Raw genomic sequence first — 22,136 nt, 5'->3', positions numbered from 1 at the left:
TTATCACAGAAAGGACTGCAGAAGAGTATTGTCAGAGCCGGGCGTGGTGGCGCAAGCCTTTAATCCCAGCACTCGGGATGCAGAGGCAGGCGGATTTCTGAGTTCGAGGCCAGCCTGGTCTACAAAGTGAGTTCCAGGACAGCCAGGGCTATACAGAGAAACCCTGTCTCGAAAAAAACCAAAAAAAAAAAAAAGTATTGTCAGGACTCCTAATAGCCGCCTGTCCACCCGACCCATCGTCTTTCATCCCTCTCCCCAGTCATTGCAAGTGACCTGCCTTCTAGTACACAATGGCAGGCATTTCCACATTCTTGTAGATGACTCATGTATTCCTTTGGCCAAACATTTAAAAAGATGTTTTTACATTTTAACTGGGGGCAGGATTGTCCCACATGCCACAGTGTGTATGTGGAAGTTGGAGGGAACGGGTCGGGGGCTGATTCTCTCTTCCCACTATTGTGGTCCTGGGGATTGAATTCAGGTGGCCCGGCTTAGCAGCTGATGGTTTCAGTCTCTGAGCCATCTTGCCAGCCCCTCCCCCCATCTTTGTCTTGTTTGTTTTCCTTTTCGTAGTGCAGGGAACTGAATCTAGGGCTTTGCTAGGCAAGCACTCTATCGCTGGCAAAACGTTCTTAAGTTTCCAGGGGACCACTGACTCCAGTCCAGTCCCCGGGTCCCATCTTGAAGTGTTTGCTGCAATTGGTAGCTTTCCTTGGTCAGTAATAGGGCTTTATTTATTTTGTATGTCTGTTTTGAGACAGGATCTCATGTGGTCCATGCTGACCTTGAACCTTGTAGGTGCTGGGAATACAAGTGTGTATCAAACCTAGCTTCTGCCCCTTATTGTCTGAGGGTTTGACCAAGGTCCGGGCAGCATTCCCCTGGGCCTCTGAGCTTCTGCTTTGGGCCATTCATGCAGTTTGTCTCAGCCCAGCGGATCTGACAGGCAGCTTCTCCTTGCCCTCCTCAGGGTCAAAGCTTGTGATTCTCAATGGAGAGCGAAAGCACAGCTTCACGATGAGAACCAGCCCCCGCCGGCCACTGATTCTCAAAAGACGGAGGCTGCCCCTTCCTGTCCAAAATGCCCCGAGTGAAACATCAGAGGAAGAAGCAAAGAGGTCCCCTGCCCAACAGGAGCCTACTCCAGCACAGGCCTCTCAAGAGGTGGCAGAGTCCAGCTCTTGCAAATTTCCAGCCGGAATCAAGATTATCAACCACCCCACCACGCCCAACACACAAGTGGTGGCCATCCCCAGCAACGCTGATATCCAGAGCATCATCACAGCGCTAACTGCCAAAGGGAAGGAGAGCGGCAGCAGCGGGCCCAACAGGTTCATCCTCATCAGCTCTGGGGGGCCCTCCTCTCACCCTTCCCAGCCTCAAGCTCACACCAGCAAGGAGTCCAAGAGAGCAGAGGTGATCACGGAGACGTTGGGACCGAAGCCAGCAGCTAAGGGTGTGCCTGTTCCCAAACCTCCTGGAGCCCCTCCAAGGCAAAGACAGGAGAGCTATGGTATGTGCCCTGCCAGGCAGATGGGTGTGGAGGTTGGCCTTTCTCCTCACTGGAAAGATCTTCAGTCAGTCATGCTGATGTCTGGTAGACAGGTTCTAGGTGAAGGCTTTGGTTTTTTATTCTTTGAGCACTGAAGCCCCTTAATGTGGCATTACTATGCTCTCTTTATGTTGGAGAAGGGTTGGTTGGTTGGTTCATTCTTTGTGTTGACTTCTGTCTTAGTGACTGTTCTGTTACTCTAAAGTCACACCATGACCAAGGCAACTCTTATAAAAGAAAGCATCTTTTGCTTACACTTCCAGAGGTAGTCCATTATCAACATGGTGGGAAGCATGGCAGCAGGCAGGCAGGCACTGGAGCAGTAGCTGAGAGTCACATCCTGATCTGGGCCAAGAGAGGCAGAGAGACCCTGGGCCTGGCATGGGCTTTTGAAACCCCAAAGCCCCCACCCCGACTGGCACACTTCCTCTAACAATGCCACACGCCCTAATACTTCTCATCATTTTAAATGTCATCACTCACTGGTGACTAAGCGTTCAAATATATGTGTCTATGTGGGCCATTCTTATTCACGCCTGTAAAGAAATTTCCATTTTCAGCTGGGCGTGGTGGCGCATGCCTTTAATCCCAGCACTCGGGAGGCAGAGGCAGGCGGATTTCTGAGTTCGAGGCCAGCCTGGTCTACAAAGTGAGTTCCAGGACAGCCAGGGCTATACAGAGAAACCCTGTCTCGAAAAACCAAAAAAAAAAAAAAAAAAAAAAAAAAGAAATTTCCATTTTCAAGTAATAAACTGAAGCCCAGGGAAGAAATGTGACATTTTTGTGTAGCTCTCCAAAATTTGCCTACGGTCCCTTCTGGCTCATTGAAAGGCAATTTGTTATTCATAAATGTCTCCTGAAGTCCATAGTGGAGCAGAATAACTTAGAGCCACAACGATTTACCGTGCATTCGTTCCCTGTCCCTTAGAGTACAGGTCTTAGAGGGGTTATCCCCAGCTATTGATTTTGAAAGAGCTGCCGGGCATCTGAAGATGCTGGGCATGCTAATGGAGTCTTGGGTTATTTTCCCTCTAGCTGGTGGTGAGGCGGCAGGCTGCACGCTGGACAACAGCTTAACCAATATCCAGTGGCTTGGAAAGATGAGTTCTGACGGGCTGGGCCCCTGCAGCGTTAAGCAGGAACTGGAAGAGAAGGAGAATTGTCACCTGGAGCAGAATCGGGTTAAGGTGAGCTATTCTGTCACTCATTCGGGAAGACAGGAAATGGAGCAAGGAGCTACTGGAACAACATCCAAGTTCTGTTAGCACTACTTAAGGCTTTTCTATGTAATGTTTCTTTGTTTTTTGACTTTTCGAGACAGGGTTTCTCTGTGTAGCCCTGGCTGTCCTGTCACTCTGTAGACCAGGCTGGCCTCGAACTTAGAAATCCACCTGCCTCTGCCTCCCAAGTGCTGGGATTAAAGGTGAGCACCACCACTGCCGGGCCATAATGTTTCTTTTAAATATTGTTCTTTTGGAGGTATTGGGGAGTGAACCCAAGGCCAAATACTACATAAGACTATGTGCCACGAGGGTGGTGGTGGTGATGCACGCCTTTAAGGGAGGCAGTGGCAGGCCTGGTCTGCAGAGTGAGCTCCGTGACAGCCAGAGCTACACAGAGAAGCCCTGATTCAAGAGAGAGACAGGCACTACTAAGCCGCATTTCCAGCCCTTTTTAGTTTTACTTTGAAGCAGGGTCAAGCTAACACTGGCCTTGCTTGGGCCCTCCCGCCTCTGCCCCTGAGGAACTAGGATCACATGTGCCACCACAGCCTTCTGAGTGACTTTACTGCCTGGGACCTCTCACTGTCCCCATCGTTGCTCATTAAAGGCATAATCCTGGCTTTGTGTTTCTCTAGCACTGGGTTTAGTGGCCCTTTGTAAATATTCAGGAAATGATGAAGGGTCGTGGTTAAAGAAGCCACTTGGACTTTTAAAGTGGCATCCCAACAGTACAAATTGAATGTAGCATCGTTAACACAACAGTTTTATTAGGAGGTACACTGTTAGCAAAGTAAATTCTATAGGAATTTTATTTGTATCAATTAAACTGTATATTTAAACATATATCTGGACTTGTAAAATTATATCTCAAATTTTTAAACTGATCAGATCTTTGTCTAAGACTCGTCCAAGTGTGTCTTTTGTAAGCATTTCCCCACAATTTTGACTGTTTCTTCTATACCTACACTGAGACAAGGTGGGCTTACGTCCCATCAGGACTACATGTGGATCTCAGACCTAAGTCCTTTGACCTGCAAGTCTGAAAAATTCATACAAATTATTGTGCGGATCCCAGCTAGAGAATCTACTGGAAGAGACCTCATTTGTTTTCTTGCTTTTGAAATAGGGTCTTATGTAACCTGGGATAGCTTAGAAAAGACTAGCTGAGGATGACCTTAAACTCTTGCTCATCCTGCCTCAACCCCTCCACTGCAGAAAGTACAGATATACGCCACCATGACCCGTTTTTTCCTTATGTGGTGCTGGAGATCAAACCAGCACCAGGCCTTCATGCATATCGATCGGGCAAGCACTCTATCAAACTGAGCTATGCCCCAGCCTCAGGCTTCCCAGGCAATTTATTTTGAGGAAAAGGATGGAAGGGAATCCGTTGCTAATTGGCTGGGGCCTAGACAAACTAATTAAACTTTAATCCCATTACAAAATAATGGTGTCAAATGAGTTTGTTTCTGTTATCCCCTAGAGCAGTGATTTTCAACCTGTGGGTCATGACCTCTTTGGAGTTGCATGTTAAGTATCCCGAATACCAGATATTTACATTAGAACTGTGACAGTAGCAAAGCTACAGTTATGAACTAGCAACGAAGGCAGTCTCATGGTTCAGGGTCACCACGGGAAGCACTGTCTATTAAAGGGTCAGGCAGGAAGTTCTGGAGGATGCTCCATGGATCTGGGGTGGGGAGTGAGTCTCGTAAACTTCCCTGTCATTCTCTCTTCTCTTTCCCTTTGGCTTCTCTCACCCTACAGGTTGAGGAGCCCTCAGGAGTGTCAACATGTTGGCAGGACTCTGTGTCTGAGAGGCCACCCTACTCTTATATGGCCATGATACAGTTTGCCATCAACAGCACTGAGAGAAAGCGCATGACCTTGAAGGACATCTACACTTGGATTGAGGACCACTTCCCTTACTTTAAGCACATTGCCAAGCCAGGCTGGAAGGTACTCTGTCCCATAGCCAACGTCAAGGCCATTCTGGTCTGTTTCTCATGATGCTTTAGGTTGTGTCCTAATGAGAGACAACAAAGGAACAGTGAGCCAGTGGCCCCAAGATTAATGTCCTGTAACATCTAGTGGGCGGGGCCTTCTCCTTTTCTTTCTTGTTTTGAGACAGTCTCAATTCATGCTCTAAGCTGGCCTCAGACATATAAACTTCCTGTTTCAATCTTGGGAGTAGATGGGACTGCAAGGGTATTGCCACCCTGACCCCTGGGCAAGTTGTGTCTTGGTTTTCATCTGATGCATGGGAACTCTATGACAGAGTCTTTGTCAGAATCACACTGTGTGTGTGTGTGTGTGTGTGTGCGCGCGCGTGTGTGTACGCGTGTGTGTGCGCGTTTGTGCGTGTGTGTGTGTGTGCGCGCGCGCGCGCGCGCGTGTGCCCATGCTCGCGTGCTTTGCTTACTTATATGCTCGTGGGAGAAGGGGTGTATGTATTATGTGAGCATGGGAAGATCAGAGGACAGCTTGCTGGAGTTATTTCTCTTGATGGGAGTTCTGGGACTGAGTGCAGGATGGCACCAGGTACCCACTTTTCAATCCCTTCCATTGAAAAGCTTGGATAGAAATGGACTTTGTCAGGCTGGAGCTCAGTGGCAGAGTTCTTCCCTGCCATGCACTAGAGTCCGGCTTTGAAGTGGGATTTGCCAGAAAGACTGACCTTGAACCAGCATGTGACCTTGTGTCCTCTCTTCTGCCTGTCCTGTGCTGCATGTCTGCAATGTTGACACCAGGCCACAGGTAGCAGTGCTTCCGTTGTATCTGATCCTCAGATTGGCACAGTCCAGTCTCTGAGATAGGATCTTGCTCCGTAACTGTATCTTCCTGCTTCATCTTCCTGCGTTCCACGCATATGGGCACACCACCATGGCCAGGCATACAGATGGCTTGTCCTGCTGCTGCTCTTGAGCCTTTAGTGTTTCTCTATAGACTGTGCGGTGGACAGAGTCTTCGCTCTCTCCTGATGCCAAAGGGCATGATGCACTTGTAGAAATCACGGGGTTCTTGGCTGCCCGGCTTAGCCTGCCTCATTTTCCGCACAGGTGATGAGGCAAGCATTGCGGGTGTAAAGATCCTGTTTAGTGTTCTCTTCCCCTGAGCCTTGGGCCGGGATAGAGAGCAGGGGTAGAGAGGGAGGCTTCCACCTAAGACCTTCAGGGCCTGGGCATAGGCCATCTGGTTTTTGTTGTTTTGTTGGTCACTAATTGGGGTGTGTTATGAATCTTTATCTCCGTGCATGTATGGCTGAGGTTAGCTCTGCAGTGTGGCATATCTCTGTTAAAAGCAGTGGGAGATGCCCTGGCCTTTCCCAGCTCACTCCGAGAGCAATGTCTCCAAAGTTAACTGAACTGATGACTGCGTATCTGTCTCTTTCAGAACTCCATTCGTCACAACCTTTCTCTCCATGACATGTTTGTTCGAGAGACATCTGCCAATGGCAAGGTCTCCTTCTGGACCATTCACCCCAGTGCCAATCGCTACTTGACATTGGACCAAGTGTTTAAGGTGAGTGTCCTTGTTTCATCTGGAGAGCCAGTTGGGGATTACTGAGCCTTCTGTAAAGAAGCAGCCTCACTCCTGACGCTCTCTGACTGAGGGAAAGCTAGAAGCCAGTCACCCAATTCATGACTTGCGTAATGCCCTGAACAGCCAGCCGACAGATACCAAGTGACAGTCCTTGCCCTAGACCAGAGAGTAAAGAAAACTGTTCTGGTCTAAATAGTGGAGTGTTTCTCTAACTCCTCTATTTAGTATGGACACTTGTTATAATACAGCTTCCAGGTCTCTTACTTGGGGTTCTGATTGGTGAATCTGGGATAGGCCTAGTAATTTGGTGTGGCAGGGCAGGGCATCTGTGTAGGAGTGTAGAGGCCAGAGCCAGACCTTGGGTGTCCTTCTCTCTCTCTTTATTTCCTTGGGATGGCTCTCTCGTGGAACCTGGAGCTACACTGGGGTCAGCAAACCCCTGCAACCCACCTGTCTCCACCCCTGCCTTCATAGGTCTGGGGTTATAGATGCATTTATTAATGTAGGTCCTGGGATCTGAACTCAGATCCTTAGGCTTGGTACAGCAAGCTCTCTTACCCACTGACCTATCTCTCCAGCTTTGAAATTTGTATTTTCAGCCTTGCTCCGAAGAAGCCCTTCTTTAAGTCTAGAGACTAAAAATGGAGCCATAAGAACATGTTGTCAGGACGAAAGTTGTTGTTTTGAGAGCTGCTAGGTACCCGGAAGGATGTTGTTGCTGTACTGTTTGTTCTTCTGGAAGGGAAGCGTTCTCCATGGTGTCCCCTGGACAGTAGGTTTCTTCCTAGTCTGAGTAGATCGACCACATTTGTGGTAACTGCATCTCATTTCTCTCCCTCGATGCCTGGCCGCCAGCAGCCACTGGAAGCAGGGTCTCCACAGTCGCCCGAGCTCGTGGAATCAGTAAGGCTCTTCTCCTCTGGCTGGGGCTTGGCCTGATTTCCCTCACTGCTCAGCATGGCTTTAGTGGGCAGACGCTGTGACGTGGGGAGGGCTCTGTGTTTGGCCCTGTGACTGCTAACCCTGAGCACAGTACCACAAAGGTGTGCCGAGCAGAGCAAAGTGGGCACTGCAAGGCCTGCCATCGCAAGGACAGGTGCGTGGCATGGGCCCTGCAGGCAGTAGCGGCAGCCTGTTCTCTCAGCGTGGCTTGTCTCTGTCTCTCAGATAGTTAACCGCATTTCCCTGGGGGTGGTGAGTACCACGGGACAGGCATAGCATTGTCCTGCCCTCCCTCATTTGTCTGTTGTCCACCTTTCCCTTCAGCATGGCTTCATAGATTGTACCTACCTGCATCTATCATTCAAACCAGCTTTTCTTTCTGGGTTTTTAGGCCAGAAAAGTTTCTGCATCAGCTCAGGTTGGTGGGGTTCTGCCTCTCCCCTTACCTTACTAGTCCAGGTTTCTTTCTCTTCCAATAAGCAGCAGCAGAAACGACCCAATCCTGAGCTCCATAGAAACGTCGCCATCAAAACCGAAATCCCACTGGGCGCACGTGAGTATGGGGGGCGGGTCTCAGACCCGTCCAGTCCTGGTTCTGGGGCTTATCTTCAGGTTATGTCTCTAATTCAGAGGGAGTTTGAGTTCACAGTTGAGCAGTGCCCCTGGAGTGGGAAGTAGTAGACCCCTAGCATTGCCTACCTCTGATCTCTCCTGCTTCCTCCTAGGGCGAAAGATGAAGCCTCTGCTCCCTCGGGTTAGCTCATACCTGGTGCCCATCCAGTTCCCAGTGAACCAGTCCCTGGTGTTACAGCCCTCAGTGAAGGTTCCCTTGCCTCTGGCAGCATCGCTTATGAGCTCAGAGCTCGCCCGTCATAGCAAGCGAGTCCGCATTGCACCCAAGGTGTTGCTATCCAGTGAAGGAATAGCCCCACTTCCTGCCACAGAGCCACTGAAGGAGGAGAAACCCCTGCTTGGAGGGGAAGGGCTATTGCCTTTACTTCCTATTCAGTCCATTAAGGAAGAAGAAATGCAGCCTGGGGAGGTCATACCACACTTAGAGAGGCCTATCAAAGTGGAGAGCCCTCCCTTGGAAGAGTGGCCCTCTCCATGTGCATCACTCAAAGAGGAACTATCCAACTCCTGGGAAGATTCTTCCTGCTCTCCTACCCCAAAGCCCAAGAAGTCCTATTGTGGGCTCAAGTCCCCAACGCGGTGTGTCTCAGAAATGCTGGTGACTAAGCGAAGAGAGAAAAGGGAGGTGAGCCGATCCCGGAGGAAACAGCACCTTCAGCCACCCTGTCTGGATGAGCCTGAACTGTTCTTCTCAGAGGACTCCAGCACATTTCGGCCAGCTGTGGAGCTCCTGGCGGAGTCTTCCGAGCCTGCATCCCAGCTCAGCTGCCCTCAGGAAGAGGGAGGACCTTTCAAGACCCCCATCAAGGAGACATTGCCTGTCTCCTCCACTCCTAGCAAGTCTGTGCTCTCTAGAGACCCTGAGTCCTGGAGGCTTACACCTCCAGCCAAAGTTGGGGGGTTAGATTTCAGCCCAGTACGAACCCCCCAGGGTGCCTTTGGCCTTCTGCCTGACTCACTGGGGTTGATGGAGCTGAATACCACCCCTTTGAAAAGTGGTCCTCTCTTTGACTCTCCCCGGGAGCTCCTCAACTCAGAGCCCTTTGACCTTGCCTCTGACCCCTTTGGCAGCCCTCCACCACCACATGTGGAAGGCCCCAAGCCTGGCTCCCCCGAGCTGCAGATTCCCAGCCTTTCAGCCAACCGTTCTCTCACAGAAGGCCTTGTCCTGGACACAATGAATGATAGCCTCAGCAAGATCCTTCTAGACATCAGTTTCCCTGGCCTGGAGGAGGATCCTCTGGGCCCTGACAACATCAACTGGTCTCAGTTCATCCCTTAGCTGCAATAGAGGCAAGGTCTTGCCCTTGCCACTCAAGCCGCCTGCTATCCTGGCGCTTGTGTGGCTCAGTGTACCCCAAGCCGTCTGAGGGAAGCTAGCAGGCAAGGGCTGAGCTGTGCCCTTTGACCTAATTATGTCAAGATAATAGCCACATCTAAGCCACTCTGGGACCTATGCAAGCAGTAGGATCCCCCAGAGTCTGAGTCCTCCACTCCCTGCTGGCAAGTGAAGTGGGTGTGACGAGCCATGAGGACCAGGAAGTGCCCATTAGTCACTTGTTGCTCCTGGCAAGGTAACCCTTATAAATGGTGTCAGCTCCCCAAGTTGTCCTGTAATTATAAATGTAAGCGTATTTCCTTAGCTCATTATCCAGAGATGGCCAGGATGGGTAGAGGGATGGGGTTGCACTTTGCTTGTGACCTCTGGGGGAAGGACCTGCAGTGCAGTCTCTCCACACTTGTGGGTTCTGCTATAGGCTTCTAGAAACACAGGTTGCTGTGCCAGGATCCTGCTTACTGCCCTTTTCTCACAGCTCCCCATGTCTCCAAGCCAGTGGTACTGCATGAAGAAATCCTGCTGTGAAAGCCTATTGGATTTGGGTGTAGGGAGATGGGTGTGCCTGAAGCAAAAGCATGGGTACTCACAGGAGCCCTACTAGGTGTTTCTCTGATAGTGTTCCCAATCAAGCCAGGGAGTCTGCCGTTGAGATCTCAAGCTGAGGCCTGAGAAGGAGAAAGTGACCCCTGACTTGCCTGGCTTCCTTAGCTTGCACCTGAGCTTTGCATAAAACCACCCTAGACCCCACTCTACAAGCTACAGAACAACACTACTGTAACTACCTACTGAATAAAGCCCGTGGCACTGGTCTTGGAATTGAGCGAGAGGTGGAGCCTGGGGGTGATGGGCAAGGCCTGCCCCTGCTGCATGGGCCTTCCACAGATGCTCTCTCCCGCACCCTTCTTGGACTCTGAGGTTGCCAGCTTTGTCTGTTGTGATGATTCATATCTATAATCTCAGCCTTTGAGAGGTAGAGGCTGGAGGATCAGCCCTCTATGCTACATGAGATTCTGCCAACAGAGTCCAGTTCCCACTGGTCCCTGTCCTGCCCACCTCTTCCTTGCCACCCCAGACCTTGTTCCATGGGACCAGACTCTGACTTAGGTCCTTGTTGATCCCTTGGTAACAGCAGCAGTTATAGCCCTCCCATTCCATTCAGTATTCAGGCCTGAAAGCCAAAACTGTTGTAGGTGTCTCATTACCACCTCTATCCCAGCTCCAAGCTCAGGAGCCTGCCCCCTTCCTGCTCCTGAGCCTTCCCAGGCAAGGCTCTCCCTCAGCTCATGTTACCAAGTTTGTAACCATAACTGACATCGAAAAGCATCAGGGACTGAGGAGCCTCCCAGGACAGGCAAGGGCCTCCTCCCAGCAGCACCAGTCAGGAGGCATCACCATAGCAACCCTAGCAGCAAACAATGGTACCAGAAAGGGCTTTCCTCCAAAGCTGCCTCTCCTGGCTCTGTGGCACAGAGGAAGAATGGCCAACATCCTGAAGAAAACATCCCTCCAAAAGCCAAGCCTGAGCCAAGTATCTCGTACCAGGGAGCCTTTCCTGAAGGTAGAGTGGGGCCCAACAATGCGGCCAGCCTTTCAGGTTGTCCTGAGCAGTAGTCTCTGGTACATAAGCCAGTTTCTGCTTTCATCCTGTGGTACCCTAAGTTGGAGCTCAGAACAGAAAGGAGGAGCCTGGACAACAGGTTGAAGAGGCCTTATCTAAAGGACTTGGGATCAGAAATGTGCTTAGCTTTGGGGTTTACTTTTGGGTTTTGGAGTATGTATGTATGTCAAACTATGTTGGGCAAGGACCCCAAACTTAATATAAAATTCCTTTGTTTCATATGTACCTCGTACACAGCCTGGAGGTGATTTAATGCATGCAGCATTTTTAGGATGTCTAGGATTTGACTGAGGCTCATCACAAAGGTCAAATGTGGAATTTTCCACTTTGAGACGCCATGCCTTTGCCCCGGGGTGGGTGGCGGGATATTTTTTTAGCATTTGTGATACAACATTTTCAGATTTTAGGTCTTTTTGTTTTGTTGAGACAGTCTTGTTATGTAGCTCGGGCTAGCTTGATACTATCAGCCTGCAGTATCTCTGTCTCAACCCTCTCAAGGGCTGGCAGTATAAATCTGTGCCAGTATGACCAGTTTTGGTTTTGTTTGTTTAATTTTGAGACAGAACCTCCCTATATAGCTCTGGTTGAAATGCATACCTGGACCAGGTTATTGCCAACCCTGTGGAGTGCTGCCTCCTAACTAGAGTTACAAGCACTTAACTGTCATGCCTGGGATAGACTAGGCATGTTTGTGTTAGCTTACAGACCTTTCCTCTTGTAGAAGACTTAGGGAATTCGGTCCAGCATGGCATGCCTTTAATTTTAGCATTCTCCAGCCTGCTCCACAGGGATACATGTGAGACCTCGCCTCACAAAACCAGGAGGAAGGAGAGAGAGAGAACAAACATGCAGGCGGCCACTGAGCCGGCTAAGGTGCTGAGATCAGCTGCTGCACCTGACAGCCTGAGTTCCAGCTCTAGAACACACACAGTGGAAGAACAGGCTCCTACACGCTGTCCTCGGGCCTCCACATGCATGCTATGACGTGTGTGTTTACACACGCACCAGGGTTTCTGATTTTAAGAAGTAAGACTTGGGGATGGTACCGAAGAAACTGGTGGGGGTATTGGGAGTGAGGAATGTCCTAGAGAGGCTGAGAGGGAGGGACATTTCTGTCCTGGGTTGACTATGAACAAGCTCTTCGCGTTTTTCATATAGCTAAGTACACAGTTTGAACACAGCTTAAACCCGAACTCAACTCAGTTGAGACCTTGTGTGAATTCCTTACTGCAGCAGGGTCTTTCCACATGTGATCTAGGGACTTGTCAGTTTTCTACTGCTGTGACAAGATACTTGTAACTCAAAAGAAGACAGGGTCACCTGGGCTCCTGTGTGTGGTCATTTGGCCCTGCTGCTCTAGACCTGGGAGGCAGCACATGGAGGAAGAGTGTGGAAAGAGACAGGAAGGATCCAGGGTCCCACTGTCCCCCTTAAGAGCATGTGCCCAAGCCGGGCGTGGTGGCGCATGCCTTTAATCCCAGCACTCGGGAGGCAAAGAAAGAAAAAAGAAAAAAAAAGAGCATGTGCCCAGTGGCCTAACTTCCACTAAGCCATCAACCTTCTACTGCCTCCCAATTGGTCCTCAGACTGGAACCAAGCCTTTTACAAAGGCCTTTGAGGGACACTGACACAAACCATAGCAGAATTTGGATATTTGCTCATGGGGGTGTAGGGAAGAGGTCACAGAAAAGGTAAGGAAAGAACATTCTAGATTCTTTGTAGACCAACTGACCTTTAGTGAGAAATGAGGGAAGATGCCCATGACAGCACAGGTAATAAGTGGACTTTGGCATGAAAAGGCACCTAGCCCTCCTTTTGGGAAATTGCCTAAGGTGTCTCCAGGACTAGGAACGGGGAAGGTAGGTGTACTGGCTAGTTTTGACACAGCTGGAGTTATCACAAAAAAAGGAGCTTCAGTTGAGGAAATGCCTCCATGAGATCCAACTGTAAGGCATTTTCTCAGTGATCAAGGGGGAAAGGCCCCTTGTGGGTGGCACCATCTCTGGGCTGGTAGTCTTGGTTCTATAAGAGAGCAGGCTGAGCAAGCCAGGAGAAGCAAGCCAGTAAGGAACATCCCTCCATGGCCTCTGCATCAGCTCCTGCTTCCTGACCTGCTTGAGTTCCAGTCCTGACTTCCTTGGTGATGAACGGCAGCATGGAAGTGTAAGCCGAATAAACCCTTTCCTCACCAACTTCTTGGTCATGATGTTTGTGCAGGAATAGAAACCCTGACTAAGACAGTAGGCTTCTAGAATGGCTGGCATGGGTCATCCCCTAGGCTCGATGTGTCTACAGGGACACATAAGAGGACATCGGAATGGAGGTGAGTGGTGAAGAGTGAAAGTTGATAATCCAGAGCAAGGAAATTTGCCACCAAACCTGAACCCAAGTTCAGTTCTCCAGAAATGGTAAGAGGAGTGGCTTCTGTAAGTTGTCTTCTGGCCTTCACATACTCCATCACACCCCCAGACACATACACTAAGTAAATTAAACATTAAAATGTTTAAGCAAGTCGGGGCTAGAGATGTCCAATTTTTAAAAGCACTGCTTGCTCTTCCAGAGGACCCAGGTTCCCAGCACCTACCTACATGGTTGTTCATAGCCATCTCTTAACACCAGTTCCAGGGGATCTCATGCCTTTTCCTGGCCTCCTTTGGCACTAGGCATGTGGTGCACAGGCATACACATAAGCAAGTCACATCACACATACATATGTATGTATATGATGTGAAAGTTGAGAGAATGGGAAATCAAAGCCAAAATGTGATCAGTGGAGAATGCGATTTTATAAGTCTGTGGAACTCATGAAGGATAGTACAGTAACTTCTGGACTGTGCAATTACGTGGCTCATTGAAACCCAATACCTCGCAAGCAAAGGGAAGGGAAGAAAGGCTTATTTGGGCTCACAATTCAGGACTATAGTGTCATGGCAAGAGCCTAAGGCAGGTGTTCACATTGTAGACAGGAATCAGAGAGGAGGCTAGTGCTCAGCTTGCTTTCTGCTTTTTATTCAGTTTAAGACCCCTGCCCACGGCATGGTGGCACCAGAGTCGATGCAGTTCTTTCCACCTCAGTTAACCTAGGCCAGGTAGTCCCTTTCACGTGTGCCAGAGGCTGGCATCCTACGGATCCTAGAACCCTTCAAGCTCACAGTGTTGAGACACAACTCAGTTTGTAAGTACTTGGCTATGCAAGCATAAGGAACAAAGTTCAGTCCTGAGAACTCATAGAACAAACCTTTGCATAGGGCTAGAAAAATGGCTTGGTGGTTAAGAGCATTTGCTGCTCTTGCAGAGGACCTAGATTGGATTCCCTGTACTCACGGGGCAGCTCACAACTATCTTTAACTCCACTGGATTCCCTGGATTCTGATCTCTGAGGTTACTACACACGGTACACACACATATTTTGCAAGCAAAACACTCATAAAATAAAATAATTTTATAAGTAAGTTTCTTTTAAGGTTTAGCATAGTAACACTGACAATCCCAGGGCTGGGGACTGGGGTGGGGAGAGGTGCATTCTTGAGGCTCCATGGCCAGTCAATGTAGCCACATGAGTATTTCTCAGAGATGCCCTGTCTCAAAAAAAAAAAAAACTAAAGGTGGATGGCCGATGAGGAGCCACATCCAAAGCCGTCTCCTGACATCCACACATATACATGCATACACATATAGATTACATGCATATACATGTGCCCACAGGAATGTACATGTGTGCACACACATTCCTGATAGAGTGGGAATGGAGAAATGCCTCCCTGTGGGGACCATCTAATCCTGATGAGGCCTGGAGTGGAGGATGCTGGCAGCTTGATCCTGAGAGAAAGCAGAGCACCTCTGCCATATCCTGTTCTCTGCTGGCACAGCCATTCTAGGCTCCCTTTCATGTCTCCCTAGATGATCCATGCCAAAGAAACCTCCCCAACCTATCAGACTTGGACTCAGCGTGAGTTCCTCCTCCCCAAAGAGACCAAGGAGTTCCCGGGCTTCACCCTACAAGACTACCACAAGCTGGCCCTGAAGCAGCCACCATGCACAGAGTTGAAGTCTAAGGTGCGTCACCGGGTACTCTATCCTAGCAAGGATGCAGCCGAGCACACCTGGGGCTTTCACACATGGCTTGATGTGGGACGTTTGCCTGCTACCTTTCCCACCAGACCGGACGTACCCTATGACAGCAACGTCTGGCGCCATTTGACTCACGCCAATGCCCACAGTCTCCCTGCTGCGCAGCCTGGAATCCCTCCACCCTCCTGGATGGGCCCACACAGCTTCCTGTCCTTCATCAGTGCTAGCCCCATAGTCGTGGACTCGAAAAGAAGGAAGCAGATAATTGTAAGAACGGTGAAGGAGCTGAAGGAAGTGGAGAAACTCAAGCTGAGGAGCGAACTAAGGGCCCCTCCCCTCGATGCCAATGGCAATATCCTACCTCCGCCAAACTTCAAGAAGTAAGCTCACCCCTTCTCAGGCAGTGATTCTGCCCACGTGCCTGTGTCCCCTCCCTCCTCTCCCCGGTCCTGTTTCTGGTATCTAATTTGCTTCTCCAACTTTCCCACTCGTGGCTACCTGTGCCTTTTTCTTTTGTGTGGCTGGAACCCATGGCCTTGCACATGCTTTGCAAGTGTTCTGCCGTGGAGGGCACACTCCTGACTGCTTCCTGAAAGTAGCTGACCACATGCTGTGGACATGGGAAGAATAGCCAGTGGAAAGGCCCTTTATTGTTTAACTATAAATGGAGAGAGGGTACTCTGAATTTAACATCTGCTTAGCCTGGGGATGCTGAGAAATGTAATTTAATCCCTGCTTTCAAAAGATAGAAAGAGACAGCTACCAAAACCATACTGAACCCGCAAAGCACCCAAAATGTGTGTGAGAGAGAGGGTGTATGTCATTATTACATTTCTTTTGTTTCATTGAGGCAGTATCACACATTTAGTCTAGGTTGGCCTTGATTGGCAATTCTCCTGCCTCAGCCTCTTGAGTGCTAGGATTACATATGCATACCATCATGGCTGCCTACCTTTTTTTTTTTCTGTTTTAAGTTTTTAAATAAATTATGTGTATGGGTGCTTTGCCTGTGTGCATGTCTGTACACCACAAGCGTGCCTACCTAGTACATGAGAAAGGCAGAAAAGGCTGTTGGATCCTCTGGAACTGGAGTTTCAGACAATTGAAAGCAGCCATGGTTTTTGTTGTTTTTTGTTTTTTTTAAAGATTTATTTATTATATGTAAGTACACTGTTGCTGTTTTCAGACACACCAGAAGAGGGCACCAGATCTCATGATCTCATTTCAGGTGGTTGTGAGTCACCATGTGGTTGCTGAGATTTGAACTCAGGATCTTCAGAAGAGCAGTCAGTGCGCTTAACCGCTGAGCCATCTCTCCAGCCCTCTTCCTTCCTTCTTTCCTTCTTTCCTTCTTTCCTTCTTTCCTTCTTTCCTTCCTTCCTTCCTTCCTTCCTTCCTTCCTTCCTTCCTTCCTTCCTTCCTTCGTCCCTCCCTCCCTCCCTCCTTCTTCTTCTTCTTCTTCTCTCTCTCTCTCTCTCTCTCTCTCTCTCTCTCTCTAACAAGGAGAATACAGAAAGTATTACATTCCTGAGGCACAAGAGTATTAACCCCCCGCCCCCCAGTAAATCTCCTTTTCAAAGCTGGAGTCTCATGTAACCACAACTGGCCTTTAACTCATGATTCTCCTGCCTTACTGCCCAAGTGGTGGGCAGGCATGTGCCACCACATCTGGCCTTTAAAGTTCATTGTTAACAGAGAAAGCAGAAATGAAACCTGGGGTCAGAATGAAGTTCCAAGATTATCATTCAGACACACGTGGTTTGGTTTCTCCAGGCTCGGTCATTAAAGGAGGATCATAAACACTTGCCTCACTGGGTGAGGATGAAATGGTTGTCGGTATGGAACAGATCTGCACCAGGAGGTTAGAGTGCAGCTTGGTGGGACGATACCTGCTTACATGCTCAGGGCTCTGGGGTCTATCGTCCACAGAGAAAAGAAAGACGGGAGAAAGAAATTGAACCAAAGCTAAGTGTTCTCTTGTCAGGGAGGAGAGGAGGGTGGATGCATGAGGTGCCATCAAGCTGATGGTTCCTGGAGGAAAGAGACCTCCTTTGAGGCCACTGCTTAGGAGCCTGTGCTTCTCTAATCCTAATGAAATGCACTGGGTCATGCTCCTTGGTTGGGAGGAAGGGGATCCCTAGAAAAGCAGGACAAGGAAGGGTCTTGAGAGTGAATGCCACCCAAATACATTATATACAGGAGTGGAATACAATGAAATCCCTTCTGTATAATATATGATAAGAAAAACATTAGAGAACCAGGCGTGGTGGTGCACGCCTTTAATCCCAGCACTCAGGAGGCAGAGGCAGGTGGATTTTTGAGTTTGAGGCCAGTCTGGTCTACAGAGTGAGTTCCAGGACAGCCAGGGCTATACAGAGAAACCCTGTCTCAGAAAAAGAAAGAAAGGAAAGGAAAGGAAAGGAAAAAGGGAAAAAAAGGAAAAAGGAAAAAGGGAAAAGGAAAAAGAGGAAAAAGAGGAAAAAGAGGAAAGTGGAAAGAGGAAAAAGGAAAAAGAGGAAAGAGGAAAAAGGAAAAAGAGGAAAAAGGAAAGGAAAGGAAAAAGGAAAGGAAAGGAAAGGAAAGGAAAGGAAAGGAAAGGAAAGGAAAGAAAAGAAAAGAAAAGAAAAGAAAAGAAAAGAAAAGAAAAGAAAAGAAAAGAGAAAAGAAAAGAAAAGAAAAGAAAAGAAAAGAAAAGAAAAGAAAAGAAAAGAAAAGAAAAGAAAAGAAAAGAAAAGAAAAGACAGACATTAGAAATTTGATGTTGCAGAAATTCTTGGGCAGGCAGGACTACTATGGGCTAGAGTGTCCCCCTCCACCCTCGATTCGAAACAGAAACCAGGGCTAAGGCTGGAAGGCTAGAAGGCCTTCAGAAGGTTGGGGGGGGGGGTTTGAACCATCCAGGCTCAGCTAGAGTGGTTCCAGCAGAGAGGCCTTAGAAGGGATGGTTTGGAATTGTGCAGGTCTTCTCATGCCTATCCCTCATAGGGAGGCGGGGGGGGGGGGGTTAACAGGTGCTCACGGAGGCCAGAAAGGGACATTGGACCCCTTTCTGGAGCTGGAGCTGGAGTTACAGGGTTTTGTGAGCCCCTGACATAGATGATGGGATCTGAACTCTGCTTTTCTGATAGAGCACTAAGCTCTTTTGACTACTGAGCCATCTCTTCGGCCCTAAGAGAATTTTTTTTTTTTTTTTTTTTTTTTTTTTTTTTTGGAAATAGGGTCTCTAGCCTTGGCTAGCCTGGAACTCACAGTGTTAGAATTAAAGGTGTGTGCCACCACATCTAGAGATCTTCAGTTAAAATCAACTAACCAAACCAGCGAAGCATGGGAGTGCAGCTCAGGGGACCTTTAGCATGTGCAAGGCCAGGTCCCACCTCCAGCGCACACACAGGCACTCATGTGCACAGGGATCAGGGGGTGAGCACTTGCTGTGAAGGGGCAAGGACCCAAGCCTGACTCCTCAGCCCCTGTGTAGAAAAAGCTGGGCGCAGCCACGCACGCTTGCGACCCCATCGTTGGATGATGGAGACTGGCAGATTCTGGGAACTCACTGGTCAGTTAGCTTCCAGGAAATGTTATGTTCCCGACTCAGTGAGATACTCTGTCTCGAGAGAGAAAGGCAGAAATCGAAGGAGCAGGGCACTGGTGGCTTTTTCTAGCCTCTGCACCAGCACCTGCACACTCATATGCACACACCACACGCATGTACCATACACACGTGTGCATATCTACATATAATTTTTAAAATATAGCACCAGAGGCTAGCAATTTTTTGAGGTGAGTCACCTTGGGGACCCTGGCTTTCTCTGCTGTCCATACATGGTGACTAGTGTGTGTCATACAGGCCTCGTCAGAAAGAGTTACAATTGTGTAGGACATGGTGGTGCATGCCTATATTTTGGCACTTAGGAGAGAGCAAGGCGGGAGGATCAGGAGTTCATGGCTATCATATCATGGCTACATAGTAAGTTTGATGCCAGCCTGGGCTACACGAGACCCTCTTTCAGAAAAGAGGGTGGGCAGATGCATAGGGTCAGTTAGTTGGCAGAGTGTGCATGAGGTCCTAGGTTCAGTGCTTTGCCCCAAATAAACTGGGCATGATCTGGGCTCTATGAGAGTCTATGTTAATCCCTAAGACTCTGGATAGAAACTCAAGGTCATATACGTGTTTGGCACGGTTTCTACAGCTGGGCTACATCCCTGGGAATTTTTTTTTTTAATCACAGGAGTGGGGACTTGGGTCAGGAATACAGTTTTTTGCCTACCATGCAAGAGACTCGAAGCAGCAACCAGGGTTATCTGCTGAGCACAAAGCCTGTTGAAGCACAGAAAATCTGCTACTATTCAACAGGGTTGTTGTTTTGTTTTTAAGTCAATTTGCTACTGTTCAATTTAATACTACAGGCCAGCAAGGAAGAGGAAGTCATCTGCTACGCTTCGCTGAGTTCGGCGGTCTTCCTGTATACGCTGCATTAGTAGAACAGGGGAGATGTGATGATCATCTGGAATCTAGACAGAACCCTGAAATAGAGTCAGGGAGGGTGGTAGAAACCTGTGATCCCAGCACTCTGAAGGTGGAGCAAGAAGATGTCAAGATGGAGACCAGCATGGACCACATACTGAGATGAAGAGAAGGATGAAGAAAGCAAAGAGTGGATAACTGGGTTAAGGTGTAGCTCGGTGGTGGAGTGCTGACCATGCACACACAGGTTGGGTCTTGGGTTCAATCCCTGGCACTACACAGAGATATAAAAAGAATCTAGGTGAGGGGCTGGAGAGATGGCTCAGCAGTTAAGGGCACTGGAGTTCAATGCCCAGCACCCACATGGCATCTCACAGTCATCTGAAAGTCTCGTCTGAGGGGATCTCACTCCCTCTAATGACTTCCACTGATAATCATGCTAACAAGTAGTTACACTCTGGCAAGATATTCACACACCTAAAATAGCAAAATTAATATAATAAAATATGTAACAAAAAACAAATAAAAAAAAGCAGGTGCTTTCTATGCAATTGTGCAAAGGATGAGAGGTGTTCAGCTAGACACTGTGGCTCATGTTAAAATGCCTGATTCCGGAATAGCTGGTAGAAACCATCATCTCTCCTTCTAGCCACCATGCCTGGCTCCCTCCCTTGACTTTTGTTGTTTCTGAACCACTTTCCCAACAGGTCCCAGTACATATCTACTGGTGGAAGGCTTGTGCCTTGGGGCCTCCAGTTCCTACCCAACCCAATTCCCAATAACATCTGCAAGAGCTGGCCCTGCCCAAATCATCAGCCTCATTACCAGGAAAAGGTCCTGAAGCTGGCTCGGCTGCCCACCGTGCCCCTGAGCGAAGACCTTGTGAAGGACTACCAAGCCCTGATAAAAGACCGGCTTGCCCTACCTGTCCACTACCTATCCAAGGCACGACCTGCTAAAACACCAGAGGGAAAGAGAAAAAGGAGACCTGGATATGTCTGAAAGAGAAGACCATGGTGGGCTTTAGGGTTTGCAGCCTAGCCTTCTTCAGCAAGAGACCCCAGGAGACTGAGGACTCTGGGCCTACAGAACAACCTTTCAACCATCTTCTAGCCTCATGCCATCTCTGTATCAGGCTTCTGGAGACATTACTGAAGCTAGAATTGTTCTGTGTTTTTCTTGGAAGACTCAACATGGTGTGGGAGAATTGGGGCAGGGTAAGAGGGCAAGGCAGCTAGAATACCTGTAGGTTCCAGCTCTTAAGAATAGAGCGGTGTGTGGGGTGGGGGTGTGGTAAGAAATGTGAGCAAGGAATTGCAGGCTGGGGATATAGCTCAGAGGTCGAGCACTTGTCTAACAAGGGTGAAGTCCTAAGTTCAATTCCTATCATATAGGAAAAAATAATAAGTTGTCTCTATTCTCAGAACACATTCACAATGACACTGAGATTGGTTAGGGGTCAGTAAACGTCTCAGGCAAAAATGTAACTTCACTGCCATCTCCTCCGTGGACTCTCAGATGCCTGGACTGAGAGCAGACACAACTGTTTAGGTCATTCTAATGCTGCTTCTCAGTTCCCCTGCAGAATTTGATGACAGATGGTGCGGGAGACAGGAGAATTGGGCCTGAGGAAGGGAGCCATTCCTCAGCAGGGCAAGGGTGGAATGAATTAGGTACTGAAGGTGAAAGGTGTAGGGGTCACAGAGCCCTAGGAAGACCAAAATGTTAAATGCACAGGGTTGTCTCTTCAAAGCGAGAGGGGTATAACCTGTTTTCTGCCCAGAAGGCTGGTTAACAGCCTGGTGCCCTTTGCACTAATCTGTGTGGCTGAGACCACACCAGATCCTCCCCCAGATCCTTATAACCAGCGTGTTCTTCTCAGTCAATCTATAGGATTATTCCATCTTTAGAGATGACATCCTTTGTACTTTACAAAGTTTGGATGCTGTTATGTCTTTAGCTCTGTTGTGTGCACAGAATTGAGTTAATTTCCACCAGAAAATCCTTCACCCAATTGTGCTGTGCTTAAATATGCCCAAATTAAACTACTCGGGGTCAGACTTCCAGAGTTTGAACCAACACCAGCTACTGTGTCGTGTTGAATCAAACTGACTGACTGCCCCTCAGAAAGCATTAGTCTGCTGGACATGGTGTCTCAGAGAGCCCTACAGAAAGCCAGCAGTCATCTAAGGGATCGAAGGGTCTTGGGCCTGAGTGGCTGTTGACTACAGAGATCTGAGCATTGACTCTGGGTCAGAGACAAGACTTGAAGTGGAGGCCTGCAAAAGGCAATAGCCAGGAGTCTTCTGTGACTGAGGTGCAGGTATCAAAGCCTGGTGGGAAGGGCCAGGATGAGTAGCTATAGGAAGAGAAATCAAAGGTGGGGTACCCTTCCTTAGCGCCTCCCTTAAGATAAATGGTGGGGTACCCTCCCTTAGCACCTCCCTTAACATAAATGGTGGGGTACCCTTCCTTAGTGCCTTGCCACGCTCTCCAGTCCAGTCAGCTTGACAGGCAGAGGCTTGGAAGCTGCTCATGAGGAAAAAAAGCGTTTCAAGGAAGCTCTCCTCCTGGAGTCTGGCATTCTCTCTAACCTCTCTAACCCATACATTAATTTTCCATTCCCGTGTTAGTCTAGTGTATGGATCCACGTGCTCTCCATTAGTATTACCCTATTATAAGTGCCTTTTAAGATTGAATTCTGACATAGCTAAACCCAGTGTTCCAAGATCCCAGAAAGCAGCAAGGAAGTT

At 48.7% G+C, this 22,136-nt stretch overlaps 2 protein-coding genes across 5 annotated transcripts; both read left to right on the top strand.

Moving 5' to 3' along the window:
• Positions 1-977: 977 nt before the first annotated feature.
• Positions 978-10,693, top strand: Foxm1 (forkhead box M1). Of its 2 annotated transcripts, none has more exons than XM_029479026.2 (7): positions 978-1,513; positions 2,588-2,739; positions 4,543-4,734; positions 6,169-6,297; positions 7,177-7,221; positions 7,744-7,813; positions 7,986-10,693. In XM_029479026.2, exons 1-7 carry the CDS (start codon positions 1,018-1,020, stop codon positions 9,173-9,175), a joined length of 2,274 nt encoding a protein of 757 aa, XP_029334886.1. In that variant the 5' UTR covers positions 978-1,017; the 3' UTR covers positions 9,176-10,693. The 2 variants fall into 2 exon arrangements, with proteins under 2 accessions (XP_029334886.1, XP_029334885.1); XM_029479025.2 differs by having other exon boundaries at positions 7,174-7,221; positions 7,986-10,692.
• Positions 10,694-10,707: 14 nt separating this feature from the next.
• Tex52 (testis expressed 52) lies at positions 10,708-21,573 on the top strand. 3 transcript variants are annotated; one of them, XM_021165223.2, is made up of 3 exons: positions 10,708-10,790; positions 14,751-15,301; positions 20,091-21,441. In XM_021165223.2, exons 1-3 carry the CDS (start codon positions 10,710-10,712, stop codon positions 20,383-20,385), a joined length of 927 nt encoding a protein of 308 aa, XP_021020882.1. In that variant the 5' UTR covers positions 10,708-10,709; the 3' UTR covers positions 20,386-21,441. The 3 variants fall into 3 exon arrangements, with proteins under 3 accessions (XP_021020882.1, XP_085695988.1, XP_085695989.1); XM_085839862.1 differs by lacking the exons at positions 14,751-15,301; positions 20,091-21,441 and adding an exon at positions 21,511-21,573; XM_085839863.1 differs by lacking the exon at positions 14,751-15,301 and having other exon boundaries at positions 20,091-20,230.
• Positions 21,574-22,136: the final 563 nt, after the last annotated feature.

The sequence above is a fragment of the Mus caroli genome, unplaced genomic scaffold, assembly GCF_978045245.1.
Source record: "Mus caroli unplaced genomic scaffold, Mus_caroli_1 scaffold_7, whole genome shotgun sequence".
In the NCBI taxonomy this organism is placed as follows: Eukaryota; Metazoa; Chordata; class Mammalia; order Rodentia; family Muridae; genus Mus; species Mus caroli.
The sequence above is the reverse complement of the archived record's forward strand: the minus strand, read 5'-3'. Positions and strand labels throughout refer to the sequence as shown.